Consider the following 18998-nt stretch of genomic DNA (forward strand, 5'->3'; position numbering starts at 1 on the left):
ACTCATTTGGCTTCAGGGCCAACGGGGGTCCGCCTTTGGGGTGCCTTGAAACCGTCCTTTCCTATCCCCCTTTCATCATCTAACCGGGACGTCTTGAAACCGTGAGGCCAGTTATTGCCTTTTTTTTCTTCCCGGACAGCCCAATGCGGACTGGCCATTAGCCAATCAGAGTCTTGTTTACATTCTGTGACTGACAATGCTCTGGCGCGGCGCCAACCAATCACATTCTTACATACAGAGAGGACTCGTTTGTAAACAGTTGAAAAAATAGTGCAGATCCACAATCACAACACATTTGTAATTATTTTAATTTATGTTTTTAAAAATGCAAATAAATGCAGAAGTGTTTTTGAATATTTATGCAAAAATGGATTTATTTGCAGAATAACATCAATACTTGTCATCAAGTCAGATTTTTTAATGTAAAACAATTTTTTGGGTTACAAAAAGTTTGCATACAGCAGTTTTTAAACATCAAATGAGAGGAAAACAAGTGATTGTTTTAAAATGTTTGCTACAAGTTTGCAATATACTTAAATTAATTGTACTTTGTGATGCAAACGCATCCTTTTTATTGTATTTTTTGTCAGATTTTGTTTTCTATTATGTTTAAATATTCAAGGCTGTGCTTTGCTGCACTGAGCTCCATTGTGAGATATAGGAACAGTCCCCGCGCTTTAAATCTGGCGCTCTTCTTTCCCTCAGCTTTCCCCGTTGCCCCACCATTGGTCTGTCCTTCCTGCAAATCAGAGCTCGCTCTATCTACGGGCGGGCGGCACGAGTCCATTAACTTGCAGGTATCCGACCAATGGGAGGGCGTGTTTATCCTGTCCCCCTCGAGACGCGAGGTACGCAGTTTGCATCGTGAGAGAAACCGCTGCTCGGAGATCCGAGCCGCAATCCAGCCAGGCCGGAAGCCCTAGTCCCACTGGCCTCCGCGCTCACAGATTGAAGCAGCAGCAGCAGCAGCAGCGGCAGCAGCAGCCCTGCTGCACAGCCTCACATGGAAATACTGTCATTCTAGCCACAGGGTTTAAGCTCAGATTTTGATTTTAAATGGGCGGCGCACTTGCACCTTCTCTTCCAGAGTTTTGTGGTTTTATAATTTATTGTTATGCAAGGATTTAACACACGAGTAAGTAGTAATTTTTTAAATATATATATTTTAGATATCAAATTGAATAAAGATATTCTCAGGGCCTGTCTGTTTTCTGAGAGGGAGAAAGCTGTGTTTAAAATGCGTAATGCGACATGCTGTGCATTTATACACACCGTCCGTAAATGACATTTTAATAAAAACACATATATGTATGAGGAAAAAATAAAGGAAAATATTTCATTAAACGACACTATTGTTATTATTAGAATCATTATTAGAATTAGTATAATAATAAATGTTATTATTATTAGGTTGCATGATTATCTTTTTAATTTTCTTCCTATATTTATTACTTTTTATTCCAAAAGATGCCATAATTTTCCCTTTAAAAACACAGCATCGATCTTAACTGAGAACCCGTGTTTTTTCATTCATTATTTAAAATCACCATATCGTCAATAGTGTACATTTGAAATTCGTATTTTTTTACAGACACCCTCTTTAAACGCTGTAAAAGCTTTAATGGTGCGTTTAGGTGTGATCTGTAAAATCTGAGCGGTTCGGAAGGGACCGGGAAACGTGTCCTCGCTCGCCCCGGCCGGGGCGCTCTCCTCGCCGGCCAGCTGAGTCACGGAGGACCCGCTGTCTCCGTCGTTGCGCGACACGACCTCGTTCATTGTAATTGGATTTATCAGCTGCTGTCGACGTGCATCTGTGAATGAAATCGACTGCTGCTTTAATGTCATTATCTGCGTGGATCGTTAGAATAAAAAAGAGAAAGAAAAAAAACAAATAAAAGAAAGAAATCAGGCTGCGATCAAAGGAAACCGTCTCCACCGCCCTGTAAAGGAAAATCCCCACGACAGGAAATTTGAAGCTTTTGTCTAAAAAACAATAATTGCATGATCTTTGAAATCTAATAATAAATGCTGCAGGCTTTTATTCGCTGGTGGTTCTGCGGGCATGCAGGGAAGGCTGCATGCAACAGCATGGCGAAGGGAACATAATGGCCGACTGCGAAACACTTTCTCAGTGTGGAGACAAAGGCAGTCCTCCTGACGGGCGGCCATTCACCTTGGATCCCCTTACAATCCACAAACTGAAGCCTCGACCGCTGGAGCGAGGCTTTTTCAACCTTTATTTTATATTTTTATTTTTTTACCCTAAAATACACTCACAGATTATTCCAGGCTGGAATCGTTGCAGAGATGTGGAGCGATTTTATTGTTGATGTGGCCCAGAATTGTGGGCTGTGGATTGTAACTGGCTGCATGGGGAGATAATAGGACTGGGAGCAAAATAGCCTTTATTACAACATGCCTGCTCTGTCTCAGATACTTTGCAATTTACCAATTTTTTTTCTAGTTATTTGATTTTCGGAAATGCACATTTTTAGTTAAATTATATTAAATTATTCACTTTTTTACACGTTTATGAGAATATTTTAAACGACTAAACCAAATTGTATTTTAAAATATTACTAAGGGTTTTGAAGCTCTAAAAAGTTGTAGGTCACAACATTTATTTATTTTTGACTGAATACTTTTATTTTGGTGGGGTGACAGTAGATGTTCCTTTGCCTAAAATGTTTTCCCGTTTGATTACCTGACCTGAAATAGGTCAGGCCCGATGAACACTGAGAGGGCAGTTATTCACGTGCACGCATCCAAACACAAACACTTCTGGGAGTGCGCGCACGTATGTGACCGTGCGTGCACGCGCTCGGGCACAGAGATTGGGGGGGGGGGGGGGGGGCAAAAACCATCTCTTTGAGGTGTTGCTGCACCTCTGTGTCGTTTCAGCATTTAGAGTTTAAATATTTGTCATGTAGAGAGAAGAAGCATCTGGTCTTCTCGTTTTATTTGAACGTATTTACAAATTATTTTGTTTTTTTGGTTTTTAATATGAGTTTAGCAGATTAGGATCTAATATGGTACAAAAATGTGGGAACAGGAAAGGATGAAATGAGAGCTGGATTGAGATGAGAGAAGCAGAGAAGTGACTGCATCAGCTGGAGACAATGGGACGAGCAGCAGAAGGAAGGCAGCAGGATGTAGACTCAGTAGATTTCCATGATTTCAGTCCACTATAACACGCCTGTGCACACACCAAATATTTTTAATAATATACCTTCACTCATAAAAACAAATTCAATATATTTGTTAATATGTTTTTATTTTTTAGAACTAATGACAACATGATGCGTGGAGGTGTCGCCGTGCACTTCTCCACGCAGGCCTGCACCCCAGGCTGATCAATAGAGCTGAAGCTGATGTCAGTGGGCTTTCCGGATGCCTCTCTGGCCGCTCCTGCATCTGCTGTGACCATGCGGATTGTTGGCAGCTTCCAGCAGCATGCAAATGTGCAAAAATAAGGCCATTGAAGCAAATTGTTGATGTGATTTATTGTTCTATATCTAATTGCATGCGCTGATAGAGTTTATATATACATATATATATTTCATGGTGTGCAATTATTTCTTTTCTTGGTGTATTGAGAAGCTGCTTTGATTCTCTCCTTTGACAGAAAAGATGAACGGGGGCTGCGCTTTTGGCTGGAGAAGCCTGCGATCGACTGAATGCAACACATAGATACGAAGGAGAGGATTATTTGATGGGTTGCATTTGATTTTCCTGACCTGCCATATCCGGATTTCGGATTATTCCACATTCCTCGGAATGGAAGGACGGGATTTCGCTGCTCCGGCCCACCTTCTTTCAGAGCGGGGCGCCCTGGTGCACCGAGCCGCCTCTCGGATCGCTCCCTCGGGCCACAGCTCTGTGCAGCACGCCGGTCACTTCCCGCCGGGGAAATATTACCCGTCACACATACCAATGGCTCCCCACTCAGGTTAGTCAAACATGGCCTGCTTCCCTTCCAATGGAAGACATTTGCTTCATCATATGTGCATTTATCAGCGGTGGTGTCGTGCAAACAACCTGATTATGATTTTGCTGCAAACACAATGGATCAGAGCTCGTGCTGCTCAGGTGTGGCTGTTGACATTTTATTGATAAAATGGGATTTTATAAATCAGGTGAAATGACATTAGCAGTTCAGTTTCGAACATGCTTTGGATTCACGCATATGTTTCAATACATCAAAAGGTGTGATAGAAAATAATTAAGATCTGAGAAAAGAGTAGTGACACTGGTTTCCCCATGTGCGTCATGTTTGTTGAAAGGAGATTTTGTCACTTCATGTTAATACAATAAGTGTCATCTCTAAAATAAATAAATAAAATAAAGAAAAAATATGGGCAATGAAAAGATTGAAGGGGGGAGGCTGAATGAAGAGGTCCGCCTGGGTCAGTCTGCAGGTTTGCACAAGGTTTTCTGCAGAGGTTTTCTGCAAAACCCCGTCTATAATGTGGAGCTTTCTTCAGCGTCTGGTTTTATTTTATTCTTCTTCTTTTTTCTTTTCTTTTTTTTTTTTTTTTTTTACAGGAAAACGGGGTCTGAAGTGGCCCAAATGTGCACATTGAACAAAAACAAGAGCTGATTTTACTGTCTGAATTTTGCAACTGATATATTTTGGGAAAACACACACTCATACACACAGTGCAGACCTCCCCCCTCCCCTTCAATCCCCGACAAATGGAAGCTACACTATTATTTACAGTTTTACTTGATTTATGATGATTTTTGTGACCCCCCCCCCCCCCCATTTGAATCTATGTAGGCATTGCATTAGATTGGATTGCACAGCAGGGGAAAAAAAAGACATCCATGTTACCAATAATCACAAGATGTATGCTTTTGTTCTGTCCACCAATGGAAAACAGGATATTCGAATAAGTCCAAAAGAATGGCATTGATTACATCAAACATTTCCACTTCTAAACTAATTTCCTTTGATGGTATGATAATGAATTCTATAAAAAACACACAAGGATGATGCATCCTAGTCTTAGGTTACTGGAAAGCAAATATTATGCTGTTTAATGCATATTTTACCCAATACAATTATAACAAAACATGTCAATTTTGACCATAAAGGTTGTTCTGCATCACACATTTTATTTGGATTCATATTTTACGGTGATGGCTTTGTATAGACACTGTTGTGGCTACCTCACTAAAATATATTCAGGAAATTCGCAGTGTTTGTAAAGATTCTCAATTAATTTGCAAAATCTAGTTAAACACCAGGCATAATTAGTCATTCAGGAGAAATCACGAGTGATGTTCGCCATTCAGCGCTCAGCATTCATGTTTGCTTTTGGCAGCACTCACACACACTCACACACACTCACACACACACACGTGCATCTCCACACACTCAGAGCCTGCATCCGTACATGTCCTTCTCCCTCCACAGATGTTTTGTTGAGTTTTTGACGGCAAATGCCAGCTACAGGGTGCAGGTGCTCCCACCGGACCCATTGTGTGTGTGTGTGTGTGTGTGTGTGTTTTGTGGGGTTATGCTGCAACAACATGTAGACAGTTCCCTCCAAATTTCATCACTGTTCAATGAGCAGCACAGGCGGTTTATTGTTCTTTTCAGTTTCATCAGCGACACATGGGAGGGACTGCTGAATGTCCTGGAGAGGAAAACGGTTTCATTTTTTTCTGCAGTTTAAGGACTAGATTGAATTAACGTACAAAATTCTTTGACGTGCCTTCAAATAATTTTCAAACCTCTCCTCCAGGTTCCATTCTTATTACTATTTTTCATTATAGCACTCTGCTGATGTGCAATCTTTGATTTATTATCTTAATAATATTTGTAAATGTCAAGCGTGCCATGATGCAAATAGGTGGATGAGACATGAAGCTTAATTCAAAATTATTCATGGTTTTCATTTTAAAGATGGGAGCTGATGAAATCAAGGAGATGCTTTCAGTTGAAAAAAGTACAGACTGCTCTCTTCATGAAAATACACATTTTTTTTTATCTCAAAAGTGGATGCAAGAGTCTAGTTTTGTGTTAGGTGATTCCTTAAGGCTAAAATAAATAAATATGTTTTTTTCTATAGAAATGTAAGTTAGAACAATTTTTTTTTTTTTTTAGAAAATAAATGCTTAAGGTCACTTGTCAAATGCATGTTGATTGTCTCACTAAACTCTTTCTTGACGGTGCACTTCATTAATGACCTGCATGCCAGCAACACTATAGCACAACTGAGTTTGCTGTTTGCTGAGTGTGTTCAGTTTCTCCCCTGGGGATGAATGTGCACACTAGTTCACATGAATACTTTACAAAGAGTCTGAATATTTCAGGGTTGATGTGAAAATGCAGCGAGAGGCAGGTTTCTGATGTGGTTTCTTGAAAGAGCTCGTCTGTCTTTGCAGAGGTATGTATTGTTGGCTGCTAAGAAAAAAAAAAAGGCAGTTGTGACCCCCCTCTGCTGGCATTGTTCCTAGCAGAACTGAGAATTTCAATCTATCTCGAGAATTTTTTTTTTCTTCCTCTTGTTTTGGAAAAGAATCCTGCGAGTTGGGAAGCTATATCAGGCAACATCAGGCGCAAACGCATTTCTACTTACTTGCATGGTGAACGCAGCATGGAGAGATCCTGTCAGTTTGCATTTGCGTCTGTCCATCTTCACCTACTACAAGGCAGTCAATTGTAATGCATGTCAGGTGGCCGATTTATAGTTCACACTTGCTCTGTGTTCTGGGGACGTGACATTGGAGCAGCTCCCCTCAGTGTGCATTTGCTGATAGGGAGGGACATAGACCTGGAAAAGCATCTAATTCAGTTGAATTGAGCTGGTTCCTTTACAAGACCTCAGAAACAGTAATTTTAGCTTCTGCCGGCTCTGGCTGAGGCTTGCAGACAGTCTTCATTCAGTTGGCTGCAAGGCCGGGATTCAGATGTTGGATGGTGTCAGAGCTGGAGATACAGAGGAGCTGTCTTTACTTCTGGCATTTATGATCGTCGGTTCATCTTTCAGCCATATTGTTCTGATCAGTTAGCGCTGGCTGAGGTGTGGCTTCGTCAAAGCAGTGGGGGGGTGGGGGGTGGGGCTGTCCATGGTGGAGCTCTGCTCTAAACACCCCGTGTAATCAAAGGTCATTTTTATGTCATCTCTGTTGCTCCGCCTGCCCTTCCTTTACATCTGCCCCTTCTCCCTCTCCATAAGCTGTCCTCTTTGACTCTTCCCCTCGTTTTTTCAGCCCCCTTTCGTTCCAACAGGAAGACTCTTGTGTCTGGGAAGCGGTGGTCTTCCTGCCACCTCTGTTTAAACCACCCTCCCCTGCCTCTGGGCCATTGTTGCAGATCCCAGCTTTGTGTGTGTTTTACAGCTGCTGTTAAAGATAAAAAACAGTCCCTTCCACCCCCTTTATTGTTTACTGGTAGGATGTCCCTGTCATTCACTTGGTTTTTATGTCCTGGCTGGATATCTGAGCTCACCCCCTCCTGCAAAGGTTAGCCATGCTGTCTGCCCTCCTTCATTTTTCCCAAAGGGGCACACATAACTTTATCTCTTTTTTTGCACGAACATCCTATGGGTCTGTGGATGTACACTCTTCAAAGACGCTCACAGGTGCCTGGTGGAGCAAAGGAGCGTCTTCACAAGAATAACCACTAGTTAGTGGGTGAGAGTAGTTCATGGGAAGGGAGGCTTCTTCTTCAAGGCCCTGTACTTGTAGTGTTGTGTGCACTGAGATTAAACTGTGGCCCTGTTTGCCTTGACCCGCTTCCACATCCTTGAGGATGCCGTACAAACCTAGTTTCATGATCAGGACACAATCAATTAGCAGAGCAGCTTCAGAATTCTCTGAAAGAGAATAAGAATCAATGTTTAATACTATAAAAAACTGCTTTTTGTATTTTTACAGATACTGGTCTCATGTGGATACGAATACAAAACAGAGTGACAAAGTGGGCCGATGTTTGTTGGATGATTTGTTTTGTCTTAGGGTCCCCCTGAATAGTGGAGGTGTTGCTTGGCATCCTACACCTGGCTGAAACAACTCCCCGCCCTGTGCTGCCGCCATCTGTCCCCTTTCCTTTGACACTCCCCCTGAAAGCCAAAATTTGAGGCACTGTCATTCAGCTGTTTCAGCGAGGGAACGGCCCTTGATTATCTGTTTTGGTTGCCAAAGAAACCTGATATTTCTACGGCTTATACATCATGCATGCAAGTCAAGAAATGCAAAATGGAAATAATAAGCTTTGCTTTTTTAGTTTTATGATTTACCTGCTCAAAAAAGCAATAATTAAAGGATTTTGTGGTGGCTAAGAATTCTTTAATGAGTATACTTTAAACAGACGACCTTCTCAGCCCCTTGTGGCATGATGCCACAGAGCCCTGGCCTCAAGCACGGGGCGTGCACACAAGCCAAGCACAAAAGAAACCCACGGGTGAGAGTGAGGCGTGGGGCAACACCTTCCTGGATCAGATTTCAAGGCATTGGATTTCAAAACTATCTTTCCTATTTTTAAACTGAACAGAAGGAAGTGAGTACCGTAGTTGAATTAAGAACCCAATAAGGCTTTTGTTCACTTCCCCTGGCTGGCGCACAAGAAAGGCTTACATGGCATTTGGAAGGTCTGACAGTCAGTTACATTCGCCCAAATTCAACTTCTGTTTTGTTTGTGATTAGGATTTCTCTGTCTTTTTCTTTTTGTTTTGTTCAGCTCTCCCTCCTTTTCTTGGTTTCAGAGGGCTTCTCATCAGGCAGCCGCAGGCACACCTCAGCGCATGGCCGTATTGCATGTGACAGCTGTTAGACATTATTAACAGCTCAAGCAGAAAATCCAGATTACTTTTTTTTTTATTTCAATTTTGTTATTGTAATCGCTCAGTGAAAAGAACAAAAAAAGGGGCCTGTTGCCCCATTGTTGTCAGCAGATTTGCGGTCAGTGACAAAACTGTATGCCTGGGCGTGAGTTTGAATGAGTGTGTGCTCATTTTTTTGGGCTTGTGAGAACCATGGGATGTGAGTGTGTTTGTCCTACGATGTGTTCCCCAGACACTGACCCCCTCCCTGACTGAAGCTGAGGCACCCTGTGGTTGGCTGTAAGGCGGAGACAGGTGCATTGTTAACCCTCTAGTGTCTGTCTGTCCCTGTTGGATGTGATGTCAGATCTCCAGGCCGGGAGGTGCACTTTTTGCTTCCTGTTGAACAAGCATTATTGAAGTTTCTGCTTTAAAAAAAAAAAAAAAAAGAATTCCAATCATGACTTGTTCTGTAATTTGTTTTTTGTTGCAAAAACAGGAGCATCACAATCATATGAAAAACAATGATTGATTCCAAAGACTGAGGTGCCACAAATTTTTAGGAAAATGTATGTGTTGCCAGGACTTTTCCTCTTTTGATCCATTGCAAAGCATTCCTTGTTGCCTTTTAATTATGATAATGCCGTTTTTAGCCACACAAAAAAAAGTTTGCTTTTCTTGGACATAGTTTCTGCAGAGCAGCAATAGTTTTTTTTAGAAATTCCTGTCTGAGTTCTGGGTGGAACTGTTGGCGCGGAGTAAGTCTGGTCCCGTTTCCCATCATCCATCTGTGTACATGCTCTGTCGCTAGCTTACAGCCCCTAACACCCCCAACCTAACATTACCAGTGCGGCATAAATGGCAAATGGAACCATCCAGCCGTACAGTTTTGATCCAGATTCCAGCTTAGATGAGGAAACACGTACATGAATCTAGTCGTCTGCAAGTGGATACATTGGAATGGAGCGTAGCACGGAGCGCATGTCCCGCCGATTGTAGTGTTTGTCACTGCTACAAGCTTTTTCAAAAAGCATTTTTTCATCTGCTTCTGATTCAAAACCATTTGAAGAAAAAAATACACAGTAAATGCAATTTAATCTTAAATTCTTTTTTATGTGTCCTCCATCATGAGAAAAATGTTACAAGAACACGTTAAAAACACCATTTTCATTGGAGTGGGTCTTCAAAACTGTTTTTTCTCTTTTGTGGCAAGGGTTGAGATCCATCTTTTTAGTACAAACCCGGCTTCTTTTTTTTTACAGATCTTGTTTTCATTATATTATAAACGAATTCCACAATTAACCTGAAACTGAAACCGTAAAATTCAATTCAGAGTGGTAAATGTAATCATTTTTCTACTCCAAAAATAACAATAATTGAGATCAAACGCTTTTTATGTTTTATAACAAAAGATCACATATGTAGAGACTTAATAAAAATGTATAAATCTGCTATTAAAGCAGACAAGAAAAAAAAAGGGAAAAATTGTTTTAAAAAACAAATGAGGCTTCATTCAGTGTTTTTCCAAGGGGGAAAGTTTTTTTCCCCAAAACGTCAAAGCAAATTTTTTTTTTAAACCTTAAAAACCGTTTTAATTGGTTTTTATTCCTTCGACTTTGTAAACAGCTGATGTGATTGACAAAATCACCAGTGAGATCAGAGACTACTAAGGACTAATAAGTCCCTTGAGATCATTCAACTGGATGCAAAGGCTGTATTATGTAGTGGACTTGTTGCTCCTGCTTTCTAATGTGGGTTCCCGAGACTCTGTTAACACTGAATAACCCCATCCTTGTCCCATTTTATTATGTTAATACATTATTTGGTTGTAAATGCAGGTTTTTTGTTCCTTCTGCCTGATGTGGCCACTAGGCTACACTGCATCCTCTCTCTGCATCCCCAGGATCTGGGGCAAACGGCTGGCTCAGCTGCAACAGATGTGTGTTTGTCTGCCTCTGCTGTACGCTCATGAGCTCATATTAGCTTTCTCTCCTCACAACCCACAGCCAGTGACCTACCCTCCAGTGAACGAGGGGGATGGAACTGATTAGTGTTTGCCCAAGAAAAAGTGGAAAAGCCTGACAGACAGGAAAAATAGTGGAAAGCAACATCAAGACTTGATGCGCGGTGTCACATGCTGTCAAACACTTGCTGGTGCGTCGCAAACAGACGCATGAAGAGGCGCACACATGCACCGCACAGACTCACAGACTTACACATCTCGCTTCCCAGGAGGCCATGGGGCCAATGGGACAAAGCAAGCTTGAGAGTCTGGTTCATCTGTTTACATCTAATTATAGAAACACGACTATTTTTGCAACCACCGCTTCAGTGTTTTTTTTTTCTTCACTTCCTTGAGAGTGAACCAGAGAATAAAGAAGAGGGAGAGAAAGACAGAGCTTTGACAGCCTTTTTTTCCCAGCGGTGAACGTTTGGTTATCTCATCCCCTCAGCGCTGCTACTTTCTCAGTGCTCTACAAGAAGAAATGAGAAGGGAGGGGGCGAGTGTCTTGTAAAGTCTCTCATTTTCATGTAGCATGAATGTGCAGATTTGCAAGACATTAGCAAATAAGGCCGTGCTCTTCACACATTAACTGTCCATTACATGGAAGCTATCTAAAAAAGAATAACTTTTTTGTCTGCTTTAAATAAAAGAAAAAAAAATATGGAACTTTGATGATTGCATAAAATGCATAAAGTGTTTACAGGCCCACTCCAATTTAAATTCTTTTGTGTATTTTTGACATGTTTTCTCATGGTAGTGGATGTATATAAAGATAATCAAAATAAAAACAGTGTTTCTGGGTATATCTTTATTCATATCGCGGTGAAACAGGAGCAGACCAAAAAATGCCATTTGTAAAAGATTGAAGTTGTAGAAGCTTCAATCGGCAAGCCACATGCTCCCTGCTCTGCTCCATTCAGATGCATCCACTTGCAGACAAATAAATCCAATAACGTCTCTGTTTTCTTCGTCTGAGCTGACATCTGGCTCAAAACTGCTCGGCTGGATAGCTTCAATGTTGCTCGCTATGTTTTTGCACCAGTAATTTTTGGTTGGGGTTGTAAGCAAAGGGATGATGGCAAATAAGCACAACTCAGTGGTGAATTTCTGATGAACGAGTGCTGCTCTGCAGAAACTAAGAAAACGACACAGGTTTTTTGACTGCATAAAAACAGCATCATCATAATTAAAAGACCTCTTGAAACGCTTTTACAGTAGATCAAAAGATGATTGGAGTGGGACTTTAAAGCCACAGGATCAGGATGTGTGGCAGTTAGCTGACTTGCTGTTTCCAGGGGGACCTGGAGGGGAAGGGAAGTTGACAGGGAGATGCGGAGGTAACTACCTTGGGAAGCCTGGTGAAAGCTGTATGAGGATAGAGTTGGGCCGCTGGGCCTGTGCCAGACAGGCTGCAGCCTCTCGCAGGTGCTTACATAAAGAGCCTCTGAGGCAGGGCATGCAACCTGCTGCATGAAACCTGAGCCAGGTGTTCACAACCCCCCACCCTAACGCAGCAACTGCCACACAATGGAAAGGTGCGCGTGAATGCACCCCGGCACCAACTCCACAGTTTATTCTGGGAGATGGCAGGTAAATTAATTGGTTGTGAATGTGTAACATGAATACGGAGATAAAGGTGTGCTGTCGGGCAGAGGCGTAGCGTAACAGCAGTGATGATGGCTCCATTGTGCTGATGTTGAGGAGAGTAGTTAGCAGCATAGCCAGCAGGGTCTTTAGAGGAGAGCTGGGTGGCTTCTGATTAATAGTAGGGAATGCTTTGAAGTGACACCCAAGTGCAGCAGCTCCCAGGCTAACAACAATACCATCAGTGCAGAGAGCATTCCCTCTTTCTGGGTCTTTAAATATCCCAAAACGGTCAACAGCCTCTTAAAGGCATGGCTCTTCTGCTCGGCTCATAGGTTCCCTCATGCAGGTGAACTGTAGCACAGCTGAGATAATCATAGGACTGATGTGGCACAAGTGGGACCTGGCCGAGGTCTATTCCCAGGATCCGTTTCGATCCCCCCATGCCGAAAGACGGGCCACAGCTGTGGATGTGTGAGGGAGTGAACACGTGTGTAAGTTTAAAAGACCCTGCTGGAGGTGGGAAATGGGGGGGGGGGGGGGGGGGGGGGTTTGTTCTGTCAGCTGTTGTTGGAGTAAAGTAAACTATTAGTGGTGGGAGAGGGCAGTGCTTCCAGAGAAGAATTAGAACCAGTTCTAATTGCAATGAGGTTGGGCTATGATTACATGCTGGCTAATGCACTGACAGCCTTCTTCCTTGGCTGGCTCTCAGAATGCTGCTGAAAAGGCTGAATGCCTTTTGGTTATACAGCATAATGGGAGGGTGTGCGAACACACTTGTGTGCTTGCGTTTGCTGTGTGTGGGTGGCTGGCTGTGTGTGTATACATGATTAAACATGCTTTTAAGAGCGCTTTTTGCATCTTTTTGCAAGTTTAGCATTTTGCAGGGGTGTGTGCATCCATCTTGTTGTGATATTGGTGCATCGCTTGTTTCTTGAGTGCCTGTCATTATTTGTTGTAAGATGCAACTTTTTATTCCCAAATCCAAACTCAGCTGCAACAACTCTAAGCGGCAAAGATGGAGTGTGTTTTTGTGTATACACGCATTGGGTTTGTTTGTGTGCAAGTGAGTGTGCATGCCCATAGGAAATGGCAATCAAAGGAGCTGTGTGCTGGAGAGGCTGTACAAAAGGAGTGAGAGGAAAGAGTGGCAGGCAGCTGAGAGGGCAGCATGTGGGGGTGGATGGGGGCCGATGCAGGTGCCGGATTTTGCTCCATTCCTGAGCATTTGAAATTCCATCCTTCTCTCGTCCGCGTTTAGATGAGGATGCAGGGAATACTCATTTTACTTAATTTTTAAATTAGGATTAGGTTGTGTTCATGTGATCAGAATGTCAACATTAAGATACATTTATTTTGCTTTTACTTTGTGAATTTTGTATTCAAAGGTGCATTTTCAATATGAAATGAATTACACCTGCAGTTTTTTTCATTAGAGCCTCTGACAGAAAGAATACAGATTTACCGGTAGTTGCAGTTTCTATAGGATCCAAGAGGTCAAAGAGGTCAAGGCAAAAATTAACATGAATTTTGTCATGGTTTCTTGCTGGGTTAGTGGACGTTTGTTGACACATGAAAGTGTGACACTGGTGAGTCCATTCTTTTTGGAGCTACACATTAAAAAAGGCTGAAGAACTTGAAAGTTAAGATACAGCCTTCTCAATAAAAACAACAACTTTTCTTTAAATGTCAAATACTCATTAGTTAACGTTTAAACAATTTATCTAAAAAGCTTTTTCCATTTTCACAGCAGTTTCACTGTTGGGGCAACCATAGAAAAATATTTCTGCCATTTGGCTTTTGACCAAACTAGGGTAAAATAACACTAGTGGTTATTTATTGTTTATTTTTTCCTCATTGCAACTGGTGTAGTCTTTTTTGTTTTGTTTTTACTGGCACAATTATCTGAACTTGTAACTTTAAGTGACATGTATGGGTTAAGGAATCTGACAAAAAGAAGTGTATTCATAAAGACAAAGTTGTGCACCAATTAATACTTTGTGCACAACTTTGCAGAAAAAATAGGAATACAACATTCAGTTTTATGTTTAACATGTCTGATGTGAATACAATTTGTCTTTGTTTTGAATATGAAATTTCCCCTGTCACGTGATCACAGGCATATACTTCGAGTCCCGTAACATAGATTCTTTAAATTAGCACATGCATATTGAAGTATCGTTATTAAACAAAAAACTTAAAATGACTTTTTAGATGTTATTGATCCCATTACAAGGAAATTATGTTGTGACTATAGCTTTGTTAAAAATTGTAATAATACAGCGCTCTCCGGCAGGATTTTGTCGGTGCCAGGCGTCAATAGCGGATCGTGTAAACAATGCAACAGGAGACAGTTTCAGACCCAGAGGTGGTGGAAAACAGTCCAAAAAGGCGTAGCAGACACACCACTCTATTCGTTAGATGTTAGAAATAAGGTGCACGTCTGTCAAAATTAGTTAATTTTAAGAACATACTGAAACAAAAACAGCTAAGCTCACTCGGAGGTAAAGTAGGCTAACTGGCAGCTGACTTGTTGTGACAGTAAAAAAGATGAAATAAAATAAATAAATAATGTCAGTAGGACCAGAATTTTTCTAGAATATAGTTTCTGCAGAGTGACAGACAAAGAATTTCGCCTCTTAATTGTGGGTGGGACTATTGGTGTTGAGCAACCCCGCCCCCTTCTCCTTCTGAGAGCTCTCTGCTTATGCCATTTTTCCAATGGCATTTTTTTTAATCTGCTCCTGATTCACAACGATTTGAAAAAAATTACTCAGAAATGCAGCATTGATCTTAATTTTCACAGTATATGTCCCCCATCATGGGTGAAAATGCAACAAGACCTTGCTAAAAACACCAAAAACCTAATTTTAGTGGAGTGTGTCTTAAAGAGAAGAATTAGTCATCTGAGTCTGTTTTCAGACCAAAGACATGCACATATGGAAACAGGATGGATCAATACCACGTGTACAATTGTGAGCTTCGGGGGAAGGAGGGGTTGTTTGGAACCTGTGATTAGTTTAGAAAAGGAATTTTAGTTACTCTGTGGAGTCTGTGATATTTGAAGTCACTTGTGTGTGCGTTTGAAGAAATGTGTGTATTCCCATTTGACAGATCTTCTTACAGAAAGTGATGATGCTTTGAGGATCAATACTGACACTATGTCTGCACCAGTTCACAGACTCAAAAAAAAAAAAAAACACGTACACACCCGTCTTAGCTCGCTGTCTCATCTGTCGCTTGACAGAGTTTTCTCCAGATCTGCAAGCTCCTTTTCCAGTAAAGCCAGATGGCGGTCATTCAGAATGAAAGCAGATCCCAAGTTCTTTTGGATCTCCATCAGTCCACCAGTCTCTGGGACAATCCTGCTCAGAGCTCAAGTTTCTTTTACACTGCCTGAGCCCTCCTTCTCCTCAACCTGTTTACAGTCTTTATAATAGAACTCACATATTCAAAGGAGTTTTAGCATTTAGGAACAATTCTTGTTAACCCCCGCCCAACATTTAGGCCAAAATGTCAGCTGCTGACAGAAGCTCCATTGCTCACTCTGCAGTCTCCTTCCCAGCAGATAACCTAAAACCCAGCCGGGTGCCCATGCACTCTGCTCTCTCACATCCTGCAGTGACTGCTTCCCACTGAGCGCATACAACTAACTGTCTGAGGAGCACCTTCTCCTCATCTGTCAATCCAACTTGCCTGTCGTTGCAGCGGCAACGACAGGAATGAGCAAAAATAATTTCAATTTGCTCGATTTGTCCTTTTTACATCAGTGACACGATGCAAAACACAAAACCAGAAGTGTTGGTTTTGTGGGTGTTCGTGTACGCACAGTATGTAACAAGAGAAAGGCGGTTAGTGTTGGCAGTTAAAAAAGAAACTATCATTTTCCAGAGATGGACCCGTCGTGCCTTTGTCTCCTAATTTAAGAGCTTTTATAGAAGTTCTCCCATTTGTCTCTGTCAATCTCCCCCGCATCCTTCTATTTATTTCCAACTCCTTCCCAGTGCATTTTTGCTCCCCTCTACTTCCAAAGATTAGTAGGAGAAAAAATTGGAGTCCAGCAGAAGTCCGTTTTTTTTCCTGCAGACCCCATACTTAAAATGTTTTCGTGAACACTTTTGTCACTAAAAATAAAATTTAATTGTTGTGTTATTTGTTTCGCTAAACTACTTCCTGCTTATCAGGATTTTTAATTCCCTCTGTTGCTTTGTGGTGGAAGTGTGAAAAAAAAAAAGTTTGAGACTTCTTACTGTGTGAAAACAATATTTGGCCAAAAAAAAACTGATGGGAATCCCTGCAGATTTTATTCTAGGTGCTTAAGTGTTGTGATATAGGTGGTGGAAAGCCCACTTTAGAAATGGGGAAGCTGCTCTCATTCACACATTCACACATAGGTTTCTGAGTAATTCTGGTTTTTGAAATTGAAATAATAAAAATCTATGCTATTAACAGAGCTTTTTGTGACACAAAGGAAAGGTCAGGTCAGGTTTCAGTGGTTTTCTTAAGACAATCTGCTTCTTGATTGAGGGAAATTGAGAGTGTAACCCTTGTGCTATCCTAGGCACTTTAACATTGGGAGTTGGGTCATCTAGACCCACTAGACAGAGCGCTGAACCTTTTTTCTTCAATGATTTGTGATCTTCACTGGTGTCCATGGATTACATAAAATCTTTCCACCGTTATCAACCTTTGTCATGGTAGGGAGAACACGTCAATGTGAGGGTGGGGTCATCTAAGATAGCACAGGGGGCAAATAGTAATAAAAGTCCAATTAGTTATGCATCTGTCTCTTTACTGTTTTTGTTAATGTCCTTTCTGAAGAAAAGAATTGTTCTTGGCAACAGCTGACGTCCACAGACAGCTATCTCTAAACACCATTAACTTCATGAGAGAAAAACACTGGCGGAAATCATTCATTCTTTGTGGGATGAGAATTATGCATGCAGACAGAGACCTCTGTGCCAAAACAAATGAGCTACAAACAAATCTGTTTTTGGGACATTAAACAAGGCGTATGTTTGTGTTCAATGCTACAAATCTACTTCATTTCCTCTTGTCCTGATGCGGACAAAGTTGGAGTTTCTTGCTTCTCTGAAGCAGGCATGAGTCAGGACGAAACATTCAAAAAAGAAGAGAAAAAAAGAACAGAGCAGAGGGGCCTTAATGAGAGACCTGGATCCCATGTTTATGGGACTGGCTGATAGAAATTGGGATCTTTCTCAAAGAAGACAATTAACCCCCCTCCCCTATTCTAGTTATAAATAGATTACTTTACAGGCTCTGTACAGCTCAGCTCAACTCAATCTGCAGACTCATACCGCTACTCTGGAAAAGGTTGTGCTTTTTCATTTTTTTTATGGCATGTTAGCTGTGCTTTAAACTCTTCATCTCATTGACTTATTAACCCAGGCTGCCAATAGCAGGGCCTTTACCAAGCACAGCCAGGAGGGGGCTCCATGCCCGGAAGCTTCTGGTCATTAGTGTGTTAGAGTTTTAGATGATGGCTGAAGTCTGTGGTCAGAGTAAATAAGCAGTGTTGTAGAATGTCAACATGATCAGACGGCTCCTTCACAGCGCCCAGTGTTGACATAACTGCTCTCTTATCGGAGGAGTACAAAGCCGAGCGCCACGATGGAGCGCAGTGCCAGAACAAATGCAGTAAGGGCTGGAAACCACACACAAATCCATACCCGCACACATGGGCTGTGAGGGAATGCCTGGCATGAAACTGCAGGTTAGAAGAAACAACAAGTAATGATATCACAGGATGATGCTGCAGCAGAACATAACGAAGTTAATGTCCAGGCACAGGACATTCAGATGACCCAGTGTTTCTGTCAGCACACAAAAGATAATGAGGTATTTAGGTAATCTTGTCAAAGATCCTTTACTTAACATCCTTTGCTCAGTTAAGGAAAAATTGGAGGCCAGCCTGTAGTGTTAAGACACGTATTTTTCCATCAGCCTTGAAGGGATGAGCGGTCTAAGCACCAATTATCACCTGCAAGCGTCAAAATCACAAGAATGACAGGCAAGAGCCGGAGGATAGGGAACTCCAATGGGGGGAAACAAAAAAAAAAGGATGTCAGTGACTTGCTTTTCAAATCCCCATTTAAGAACCTGTATTACCTTTGCTTTAATCTGTGTCAAACCATTTCAGCACTCCTTCTTCTTCTCATTACCCCACAAATGACTCTTCTTTGGTCTCCTTTCCTGTGTTTCCCCACTCCTTCCAGCCCTTTCCTTTACATTATGGCATCTGCTCCGCTCTTTTTTTTTTCTCTAGTGATAACCTGCTGAAAGCTGTTGCTCTCCTTTGAATATATAAACTCTCAGCTGAGGTCTATCTGTGCTACCTCTCCCTGGTGTGCCCTCATAACTTAAACCTGCTGTTTTCCTTTAACATAATTTCCCTAAATCATCGAATATATCATATAGACTGACTCTCCCCTATGGCCATTAAAGAGAACACCAACACTATGGGCCAGAAGAGTTGAAGAAAAATTAAGTCGGCTCATGAATGTTTTATTTGGGACCCAGGATTTGAATGTTATTAATGTGTGTGTGTGTGTGTGTGTGTGTGTGTGTGTGTGTGTGTGTGTGTGGTATTGCTGAAATTTTTCGGTGTTTTTCCAGGA

General features: G+C 41.7%; 1 protein-coding gene across 6 annotated transcripts in view; it reads left to right on the forward strand.

The window, feature by feature from the left end:
- The first annotated feature begins 840 nt into the window (after window positions 1-840).
- Window positions 841-18998, forward strand: part of LOC101172334 (BAH and coiled-coil domain-containing protein 1) — a 61424-nt gene continuing 43266 nt past the window's right edge. For 5 of the 6 annotated variants that reach the window (XM_023957528.1, XM_023957531.1, XM_023957532.1 and 2 more), the window contains exons 1-2: window positions 841-1135; window positions 3626-3949. In XM_023957528.1, the coding sequence (XP_023813296.1) occupies window positions 3778-3949 (172 nt within the window). In that variant the 5' untranslated portion in view covers window positions 841-1135; window positions 3626-3777. Of the gene's footprint in view, window positions 1136-2885; window positions 3462-3625; window positions 3950-18998 lie in introns of those variants that run through there. The other variant, XM_023957529.1, reaches the window with a different exon arrangement.

The sequence above is a fragment of the Oryzias latipes genome, chromosome 8 (assembly GCF_002234675.1).
Source record: "Oryzias latipes chromosome 8, ASM223467v1".
NCBI classification, from domain to species: Eukaryota; Metazoa; Chordata; class Actinopteri; order Beloniformes; family Adrianichthyidae; genus Oryzias; species Oryzias latipes.